The following is an 11,176-nucleotide window of genomic DNA, read 5'->3' as shown; positions in this document are numbered from 1 at the left end:
AAACAAGATGGAGGTCATGGGTATAAAAAGTCCGGTCCACGTGTAAACCCTTTGGTGTATTCATTCGAGTCATCCCCTCGTGCCATCTTGGCATGGGGCTGTATTTCTATTTTCTGTATTTTTCTCTTTCTAATAAACTTCTTTAAATCTTCAGCAACGGTCCAAGCGATGCATACTTATTCTTAGCTTAGGACAAGAATCCACGGTTTTTTTCTTCTGTTTGGGGTCGTTTGGGGTTTTGTTATGGGTTGGGGGAAAGTGTGTCTGGGACCCTAGCAGGGGTCTCTGGGGAACGATTTCCACGAACCATATTCTCCCAATCCGTAACAGAACCCAGGGGCATCCTACCTGTGAGCTACACCCCCAGCCCTATTTTTTTATTCTTTATTTTGAAACAGGGTCTCACTGAGTTCCAAAGAGCCTGAGTAGCTGAGGTTGGCCACAAACTGTGATCCTCCTGGCTCAGCTTCCTAAATGCTAGGATTACAAACCTGTGCCACCATGCCTGGCTACGAAGTAATTTTTGAAATATGATTTCTGCATATTTCAAGGCAGAGATAAAGGAATTGCTAAAAGAGGAGGGAGAAAAGAGTTACTAACGTAGAATATTAACTGTTCCCAAGCAGAAAATAAAACAAGTTGGAGGTGTAGCTCAGAGATAGAATGCCCCGAGTTCCTCAGTACCTTCAAAACAAGGGTCACTAGCACGGTGGCGTGTGTCTATATTCCTAGCTACTTGGGAGGCTGAGGCTGGCAGACAGCCCAGCCCATGAGTTTGAGGCCAGCCTGGGCAACCTAGAGGCACCCTCCTCTCTTAAGAAGGAAAAAGCACACACCTATAATCCCAGTACTTAGGAGGCTGACACAGGAGGATCTCGGGTTTGAGACCAGCCTCAACAATTTAGCAAGACTTTGTTTCAAAATAAAACTGGGGATGTAGTTTAGAGGTAGAATAATTCTGGGTTCAATCCCCAATACCACAAAAACTTACTTTGTTCTCTTTTAGTATAAAATGTCCTTGGAAGTATAGTTTGAATAAAGGGATCATCTAAGGCTATTGCCCTGGGGTAATTATTTTTAAATATACCCTTAGTTCTTATTACTTTTCTTAATGATCATTTATTGGATTTATTGCCATAATAATAGTATGATAATCAGTGTTTTTCTATTCCCTAAGAGTATGAGTACTATAAGTACAAATACAGAATACTGTCTCCTCAAATCAGAAGAGGATGAGACTTGCCTTCAAAATAAAAAATAAAGGCCGGGCGTGGTGGCGCACGCTTGTAATCCCCGCGCTTGGGAGGCAGAGACAGGAGGATCGCACAGGTTCGAAGCCAGCCACGCTGGCTTAAGAGACCCTGTTTCCAAATAAAGAAAATATAAAAAATAGGTCTGGGAGTGTAGCCCGGAGGTAGAAGGGCTTCCAGGAACCCCAGTACCACCAAAAAAAGAAAAAGAAAAAGGGCTCAGGGTTTATCTCGGAGGTAGAACACTCCTGGGTTCAATCCACAGTACAAAAAAAAAAAAAAAAAAATCAAAAGAAGATGACTGTAGCCAGGCGTGGTGGTGCACGCTTGTACTCCCAGTAGTCGGGAGGCTGCGATGGAATCTGGGCTCGGTTAAATTAATACCACAGAACAGGAATACTTGGAAAAGAAGCTCCCTCCAGAGGCAGGAAAGCATAACAATCATGTACATTTACAACAGTGTGGTTCCAAAGATCACAGGATCACACGGGCCAAGACAATAGTTTACTTCCTTATAACCAATTCAGTCTGCAAACCTCCACACCGCGTTTGGTTGGTAGCTTAAGCATTGCCCATTAATAGACTTTCCACCTCTTTTGACTTTAACAGATCGGTCTAGGCCAAACAACTCCTTCATGAACATTCTCCGGAGAGTCTCCTCTCACTTCTCTTTAGTATGTCTAAAGGCGCACAGCCCTCCGTGAATGACAGATTCGCGCTGCTCATTTAGGTCTCCAGCCCCTCTGCTTTCTGTCTTTCTAGGCGCTGGGCCTCTCATTGGCAACTGCCCTTGAGGTACGCCTCTGGTAAATTGTTTTAATCTCTTGGCTCAGTGGTGCCGCTGATAACTTCATCTGTATTGTCTCTCATGTGGTACAGCACATCTTTCTGTTTCTCATCTGTGTTATGATTTTTTTATTTTTTTGGTGGTACTGGGGTTCCTGGAAGCCCTTCTACCTCCGGGCTACACTCCCAGACCTATTTTATATTTTTATTTGGAAACAGGGTCTCTTAAGCCAGCGCGGCTGGCTTCGAACCTGCGCGATCCTCCTGTCTCCGCCTCCCAAGCGTGGGGATGACAAGTGTGCGCCACCACGCCCGGCTGTTTGATTTTTTTTTTATCCCAGCTGACCTAGCACTCTGCAGCACCACGGGGTCTCGGGAAATCTCAGAAGCATTCGGGTGCCCTTTGACTAGTGATGACACACAGCTTCCCTAACAGGGCAAAGGAGGGAGGGGTCTGGAGGAGCAAGTCACCCAGCCCTTGAATACTAAAAAGTCAAGTTCCTTACTTACTTCTGACTTCCCCTTTTTTACCTGACTAAAGGGATTTTTAATTTCTCCCAAAAATGTAAAGAAAAAGGTTTGCTTCAGAAAACTTCACAATTATGCTTTGGAATTTTTGGCTTCTGGGTTTTTATACTGAAAACTTTTTTCAAGCTATTTTCTCAGCCAGGTGTGGCGGCGCATGCTTGTAATCCCAGCATTCAGGAGGCTGAAACCTGAGGATCGCGGTTCTCAGACAGCTTCAGCTACTTAGTGAGGCCCTCCACAATTTAGTGAGATCCTGTTTCAAAATAAATAATAAAAAATAGGGCAGGGGGTGTAGCTTGAAGGTCGAATGCCCCTGGGTTCCATCCCTAGACCCGCAAAAAACAAAAAACGATTTTCTCTATCATGATTTTAAAATGCAAATTTTGAGCCTGGCATTGTGATTCATGCTAATCCCAGTATTTGGGAGGCTGAAACAGAAGGATCACAGGTTCAAGGCCAGCCTTAACAATTTAGTGAGGCTTTCAGTGACTTAACATGACCCTGTTTCCAAACAAAAAAATAAAATAAGACTGGGAGTGTAGGTCAGAAATCAAATGCCCTTGGGTTCAATTCCTAGCATCACAAAAATAAATAAAATAAAATGCAAAAGTTAATAAGTATATCATTAAGGATTGAGAATATAGCTGAGCAGTAGAGCATTTGCCTAATGCCAAAGGGCCCTAGTTTGATCCCCTGCACCCCCACACCATTAAGAAAGTAAGAAGGGCAGCCACTGTATGGAGGAAAACATCTGCACAGCATATAACTGACAAAGAGCTCACAGGTGGGGAACTACTAAAGATCATTAGGAAAAAGAGAGCAATGTAATAGGTAGTAGCCAGAGAATTGAACAGGCAATAAACAAGAAGATATTAGGACGGCCAAGAAATATAGCCAAAGATGCCCAAGCTCATTTGTCTTTTGAGGCAAAAATTAAAAATTAAAGCCACAATGAAAAAGCCCTTATATCCACTGGACCTGTGAGACTTGGATTTATAGAGGCAAGTGAGCGATGGTACAGACAAGCCGACGCCATTAAAAGGAGATTTTTTGTTTCTTTTTTGTTTGGATATTGGGGACTGAACGCAGGGGCATTCTACCTCCGAGTTGCACCTCCAGCCCAATTTATTTAGTCTTTTTTTTTTTTTTTTTTTTTTGGTGGTACTGGGGTTCCTGGAAACCCTTCTACCTCCGGGCTACACTCCCACACCTATTTTATATTTTTATTTGGAAACAGGATCTCTTAAGCCAGAGCGGCTGGCTTCGAACCAGCGTGATCCTTCTGTCTCTGCCTCCCAAGCTCGGGATTACAAACTGTGCCGCCACGCCTGGTTAGTCTTTTTTTTTTTTTTTTTTTTTTAAACAGGGTCTCACTGAGTTGTGAAGGGCCTCCCTAAGTAGCTGAGGTTGTCTGGGAACCATGATCCTCCAGTCTCAGCCTCCCAAATGCTGAGATTACAAGTGTGCGCCACCACACCCAGCCTGGAGAGTTTGTAATATGATTTTTGCATTCTTGCAAAAGCTGGATCCTAGGGAGATTCATACAATATTGGTTTGGCCCCGTGATTAATGTATGTGAAATAGACAAATACAGAATCTAAGAAAAAACAGACCGGCACTACCCTTACTAGAGAGCCTGAGGTTAAACCAGGCGTGGTGGGCACGCTTGTAATCCCAGCATCCGGGAGGCTGAGACCGGAGGATCGTGGTTCACGCACAGCCTCAGCTACTTAGTAAGGCCCGCCGTAACTTAGTGAGACCCTGTTTCAAAATAAAGAATAAAAATAGGGCAGGGGCTGTAGCTCAGAGGTTGAATGCCCCTGGGTTCCATCCTCAGACCCGAAAAAAAAAAAAAATCCCCCCCCCCCCAAAAAAAAAGCCTGAGATTAAAGAGAAAAACTGAGGATACCAACTGGGGCCAGAATGTGGGGCAACATCCATGTGCAGCAACACACTAGCCACACTGCTAAGAGAAGAACTGCAGCTCAAGGCCAGCCTGGGAAATGTATCAAGACCCTGTCTCAAAATTAAAAAATAAAAGGCCTGGGGATGTAGTCCAGTGATACAGCACCCCAGATTTAATACCCAGAACCTAAAAAAAAAAAAAGGAGCCGGGCGTGGTGGCGCACGCTTGTAATCCCCGCGCTTGGGAGGCGGAGACAGGAGGACCACGCAGGTTCGAAGCCAGCCGAGCTGGCTTAAGAGAACCTGTTTCCAAATAAAAATATAAAATAGGTCTGGGTGTGTAGCCCGGAGGTAGAAGGGCTTCCAGGAACCCCAGTATCACAAAAAAAAAAAAAAAAAAAAAAAAGAAAGAAAGAAAGAAAAGAAAAACTAATCGAGGATATTAGAAGTGAGAATAGTGATGACCTCCCTGTTGAGGGAGTGTTACTAAAGAGGACTGTAGGCTGGGCGTGGTGGCGCACACTTGTCATCCCAGCATTTGGGAAGCTGAGACAGGAGGATCACGGTTCGAGGACAGCTTCAGCTACCTAGTGAGGCCATTTGCAACCCAGTGAGACCCTGATTCAAAATAAAGAATAAAAACTTGGGCTGGGGTTGTAGCTGGGAGGTAGAATGCCCCTGGGTTCCATCCCCAGTACTGGGGAGAGAGGAAAAAAAAAAAAAGAAGACAGTAAAGTCTTTTTCTTTGGTTTAATTAACAGAAACAAAAGATGCAGCGTACAGTGACATACATTTATTATACTGTCTCACGGCTACATGCATTTCCTGACTCTACTACAGTTTAGTTAATAGGGACATGGTCCATCTTGTCCATCCACCAAGACAACTTGTTGGTCCACCGAACTGAGGACACCCAGCTGATAGGACGAGCTTCAGGAAACGTGCATAACAAGGTGGGATGCTACAGCGCAAAGGCCTTTTATTTCACTGATGTTTTTGGTGTTTAGTGATCCTGCAGTATTTTCTCCAAAATGAAGAAAAAGTTGCTGTCCTTGTGCCTGTCTGTTGGACTCAGCCAGGTGAGTTCTGAAACAATGTTTTTTTTTTTTTAATTTTTAACATTTTTGTGGTATTCTGAGGAACTGGGTCTCCCGAAGCAGCCGAGGTTGCCCGCGAACCGCCATCCTCCGGTCTCAGCCTCCGGGATGCTAACGTCTCCTATCCTACTCTGCGTTTGGTCTCACCACCCATTCTACCCTGCTCTCTCCCACACTCAGACCCCGGCAGCTGGGTGGACCGAGGGCATTCTCGGCGGAGGCGCGTATCCTCTGGCAGAGCCGAAGTTTCGGGGAGTATTTCTACTCTCGCCATTTATAATCAATTCTCAGCCCCTCAAGGGTAGCAGGGAGAGCGCGAAGCTGCTCGCCGCGCCCAGGTTCCGGCGGGTCCCGAGGCTCCGCCGTCCCTGGAAGCCCGGCTCGGGTCCCGCGCAGCCCGCTCCTCCGCCCCGCCCACCGCGTCACGTGCGCGCGGGGCGGGGCCGGCGCTCGGCGGCGCCATCTTGCGGGCCGGGGGCGGGGCCTGCGGGCGCGGGCGCGCGCGTCGCCTGCCCTGGCCGGCCTGGCGCGGGCTCGGGGCTCCCTCGGCGGCGCGCGCGGGGCCGGGGGGCGGGGGTGTGTCGCGCGCGCGCTCGCTCGCGCCTGCAACCGCCGGCCGCGGGGGCGCGCGCGCGGCCGGGCCCTCCGGCGACGCGGGCCGCGGGGAGGCGGCCGCTCGGGCTGCGGCGGCGGCGGCGGCGGCGGCGGCGCGCGGGGCCGGGGCCGGGCGGCCGCGGGTCGGAGCCATGTACCGCAGCGGCGCCCGCTCCTCCGCGTCCTCGCACCGGCCTAAAGACGGCGGCCGCAGCGCCGGCTCCTCCTCCGGCGCGGCCCGCCGCCCCTCGCCGCCGCCCTCCGGCGCCCTGCGGACCCCGGCCCGCCGGCCCCGCTCGCCCTCGGGGCCCCGCGCCCGCCGCGCCTCCCCGTCCCCGCCGCGCGCCCGCCGCGCCTCCCCGTCCCCGCCGCGCAGCCGGCGCCTCTTCCCCGCGGGCCCGGCCGGCTTCCGAGGCGGCAGCCGCGGGGAGCCCCGCGCCGACTTCGCCCGGGACGGCCGCGGGGACCACGCCGGCGACGGCGGCAGCCGGGTAACGAGCCTCGCCGCCGCGACCCCGGGCGGGAAAGTTTGCGGGCGCGCGGCCGCCAGCGCCCGAGGGCGGCCGGGAGGAGGAGGCCGCGGTGCTCTCGCGCCGAGGCCCCGAGGGCGGCGCGGGCGCTGTGAGGCGCGCAGTCTAGTGCCGCGGCGGAGATCTTTAACTTGGGTTAACGACGCTTAACTGGGGTTGGTTTGGCTCGCGGCGGAGGGTTGGTGTAGCCTGTGATGTGGGCGCTGGTGGGATCCGTCCCCGCGCTGAAGGAGCGGGCAGGGATTAGCTGAGACGTGGTAGCGACGTCGCAACGCTGCCTCTCCTGTGGCAGCGCCTCTGCGCCGCGTCTGGTGTTTGGGGATCTGTTTCTAGTCTCAGTTCATCAACTTTTCTTCTGACCCGGGGACAGAGTTTCTCTTCTCTGGAGTAGCTTTCGAACGTGTATCCACGTCGTCCGGGTACTCCAGTCATAGGTGAATTGACCTGTCACTTTGTTGAGATTGAAAGAATCCGAGCTGTCTCAGTCTGAGTGTCTGTCAGTCACTCCAGTGGAAGCCAGGACAGAGCACTTGTTCCTATAGCCTCCTTTTTCTTTCCCAGTGTATTCAAGTCAGAGATTGTCATCAGCCCCCTTCTTCCCACATCTGATCTGTCAGATAATCCCCATCTGTCTAACGTGTCAGGGGAGTCTGCAGATGATATCTCTAAACTGTTTCCCCTGCCCTCACCCTGGTCCAAGGCCTGTTACCTCGTCCCTGAATTGTTGTATTTGGCTCTCTTCGGTCCCACTCTTGCTACCCTCCAGTTTATATATAGCTATCAATATGAGTTTTAAACCTTCATTTCATTTGATACATACCTGTTGAATCCACCATTATTAGAAACAACAGTGAACAAAATGTGACAAAAATCCTGCTCTTATAGAATTTTAATTCTACCAGGGTGACGAATTATAAGATGAAGAAATTAGGAATGTTCTGGCATGTTAGATGTGATTAAATGCTAAAGAAAAATAAAACAGAGACGGGAATTTAAAAAATTACAGTTGACCCGGGTATGGTGGCCCACGCTTGTAATCCCCGCGCTTGGGAGGCAGAGACAGGATCGCGCAGGTTCCAAGCCAGCCTCGCTGGTTTAAGAGACCTTGTTTCCAAATGAAAAAAATATAAAATAGGTCTGGGAGTGTAGCCCAGAGGTAGAAGGGCTTCCAGGAACCCCAGTACCACACACACACACACAAAACAAAACAAAACAAAACAAAACCAAAACCATACACAAAAAGGAATAAAAATTAGCCAGGTGTGGTGGCACACACTTGTAATCTCGGCATTCAGAAGGCTGAGACTGGAGGATTGCGTTTTGGGGACAGCCTCAGCTACTTAGGGCCTCTGCAACTTAGTGAGACCCTGTTTCAAAATAATAAAAATTAGGGCAGGGGTGCTTACAGGTAGAATGCCCCTGGGTTCCATCCCCAGTACCGCAAAAAAAAAAAAAAGAGTACAAATTTCTTAACCAGGGTTTCCACTTATCTTTAATGTGTTACTGAGCCCATACTGGTTTCCTTTCTATTACCCCAAACATGCCAAGTTCATTACCCAAGTGACTTTTCCCTTCCCCTGAATATCTTTTTTATCTTCTCTTTGCAAGACTGATATCTCATTCATGTCCCAGATTAAATGTTATCATCTCAGAAAACCTCTAACCATCCTATCTGAAGCATCCCCCCCCCCCCGCCCCGTGTGTGTGTGTGTGTGTGTGTGTGTGTGTGTGTGTGTGTGTGTGTGAGATACTGGGGATGGAATCCAGGGGCATTCAACCTCCGAGCTACACCCCCTGCCCTATTTTTTAATTATTTATTTTGGAACCGGGTCTTAACTGAGTTGCAGAGGGCCTCACCAAGTAGCTGAGGATGTCCTCAAACCACGATACTCCAGTCTTAGCCTCCCGAATGCTGGGATTACAAACGTGTACCACCACACCAGGCCTCCCCCAGTCTTTTATGGTATCTTTTTAAAATGACTTTATAGCACTTATCACTATAAAAAGTACTTTGTGTGTGTAGTACTGGGGATTGAACCCAGGGATATTCTGCTTCCAAGCTACCCTTATCCCAAACCCTTTTCAATTTTTTTGTTTTTAAAATAGGGTCTAAGTTGCCACAAGGGCCTTACTAAGTAGCTGAGGCTGGTGGGGAACCTGTGATCCTCTTGTCTCAGCATTACAGGCATGTACCACCATGCCTAGCCAAAAAGTACTTTTTAAAAACTTATTTTTGTCTTGTCTCCTTCACTAAAAATCTGTATGTTCTGAAAACAGAACTTTATTAATTCTCTGTTCCCTTGCTCAGTAAAAATGAGAGATTACTGTTTGGGAGGAACGGAGAGAGGCCTTTTCTATGAAAGGGGTCACTTTTTAAAAAGTGCTTTATTTTTGGAGTAGTTTCTCACCTTAAATACTTTTCATCTTGTTGGACCATAACTTTGTGAGTAGGTAGGAGAGCATTTGGGTATATAGGGATGTCTTGGCCATACTGGATACCATATGATTTTTTACCTTTGTAGAGACGCTCTCCTATTCTGCGTTCTGACTCTCCTTTGGAACAGAGCTTAAGGATCACTGTTGGCAATGACCACTTCTGTGTTAGCACACAAGAACGGCGACGGCTTAGTGATCGGCTGGGGTCACCAATGGATAATCTGCATGACATGGACAGGTAGGTTTCCGCTAAGGCATGTATAATGTACTATACTAGAAAGCAGAACTGTTGCTCTTTTCTGTGACATAGAACATATATTTTTTTCCGGGTCTGGGGATGGAACCCAGGGGCATTCGACTGACTTTCAAGCTACAACCCCAGCTCTATTTCTTATTCTTTATTTTGAGACAGGGTCTAACTAAGTTGCTGAGGGCCTCACTAAGTAGCTGAGGCTGTCTGCAACCTGTGATCTTCCAGTCTCAGCCTCCCGAATGCTGGGATTACAAGCGTGTGCGCCACACCCGGCTGAACATATACATTTCTTTTTTTTTTTATTTTGCAGGTCTGGGATTAGAACGCAGGGGCATTTGACCTCCAAGATACACCCCCCGCCCAATTTTTTTATTCTTTATTTTGAAACAGGGTCTCACTAAGTTGTAGAGGGCCTCATTAAGTAGCTGAGGTTGTCAGTGAACCGCGATCCTCCAGGCTCAGCCTCCCAAATGCTGGGATTACAAGCGTGTGCCACCACGCCTGGCTGAACATACACATTTCTAATGAATGAGACAAGACAAAAAAGGATGGTGGTATCACTGGAGTTATTCCATGTGTCTGATATCAAGAAAACTCCTTGTGAGTGAGGAGAGTATATTGATGTAGACTCCTGAATGAATCTTGGTTTGACTAGAAAAAAGATGCTGAGGGGATATAATCAAAGCCCCTGAAATAAAGAATTGAAATAGCATAGATTTTTAAAATACTGGAACTAATAGGATTCCTCTTATTTATGCAAAAGAAAGTTCTGAATGTTCCTGGGTTCATTCCCTAGTTAGTACCAAACAAAAATATGCAATTTTTTTTTTTTTTGGGTGGGTCTGGGGATGGAACCAAGGGCATTTGACCTCCAAGCCCTCTGCCCTGTTTTTTATTCTTTATTTTGAAACCAGGTCTCACTGAGTTGCAGAGGGCCTCACTAAGTAGCTGAAGCTGTCTGCGAACTGCGATCCTCCAGTCTCAGCCTCCCAAATGCTGGGATTACACGCGTGCCCACCACACCCAGCACAAAATTGTTTGTTTTTTTAATATATATATATATATATATATATATATAGCAATTGTTTATTTCTAGATATATGACTAAGTACAAAAATAAGTCATACTTGACTAAAATAATAATAATAACTATAATACAGATTGAGCTGCCTGTCCCACACAAGAAATGCCTATTAATAATGCAGCCCCCATTGCTATGTACATTTTCTGACTAAAGTGCCAGTTTTCTTTTGCTAGTTAGTTAGGATGTCCATTTCAGTGGTACAGAGAGTGTGATCAGAAACATTTATTCTTGTCTAGACTGAAACATGTACAATGTTCTTTTTGGTTCCTTTGAATTAAGTTTTTTTCTGTATAACTAGACTATATTTTTTCAACATTCATATAACTTTTTTTTTTTTTTTTTTTTTGGTGGGGGTGGAACCCAGAGAGTTTTTACCTCCAGGCTACACTCCCAGACATATATATATATATATATATATATATATATATATATATATATATATATATATATATATATTTTTTTTTTTTTTTTTTTTTTTTTTTTTTTTTGGGTGGTACTAGAGGTGGAACCCAGGGGCTTTTCTACCTCTGGGCTATACTCCCAGACCCATTTTATATTTTATTTGGAAACAGGGTCTCACCAAGTTGTTGAGAGCCTCACTAAGTGGCTGAGGCTGGCTTTGAACCTGTGCAATCCTCCTTTCTCAGCCTCCCAAGTGCTGGGATTACAAGCATGTGCGACCACGCCCAGCTTTATTTTTTATTCTTTATTTT

General features: G+C 47.2%; 1 protein-coding gene across 1 annotated transcript in view; it reads left to right on the top strand.

Moving 5' to 3' along the window:
• Positions 1-6,312: 6,312 nt before the first annotated feature.
• The window catches only part of ZNF318 (zinc finger protein 318), a gene marked incomplete at both ends in the record, with an annotated part of 28,590 nt that continues 23,726 nt past the window's right edge, over positions 6,313-11,176 (top strand). Inside the window, 2 exons of the mRNA XM_080700589.1 lie at positions 6,313-6,651; positions 9,213-9,364. Of these exons, the coding sequence (XP_080556715.1) occupies positions 6,313-6,651; positions 9,213-9,364 (491 nt within the window). The remainder of the gene's footprint in view (positions 6,652-9,212; positions 9,365-11,176) is intronic.

Source organism: Muscardinus avellanarius (genome assembly GCF_963383645.1).
Source record: "Muscardinus avellanarius genome assembly, chromosome: 8".
NCBI classification, from domain to species: domain Eukaryota; kingdom Metazoa; phylum Chordata; class Mammalia; order Rodentia; family Gliridae; genus Muscardinus; species Muscardinus avellanarius.
The sequence above is the reverse complement of the archived record's forward strand: the minus strand, read 5'-3'. Positions and strand labels throughout refer to the sequence as shown.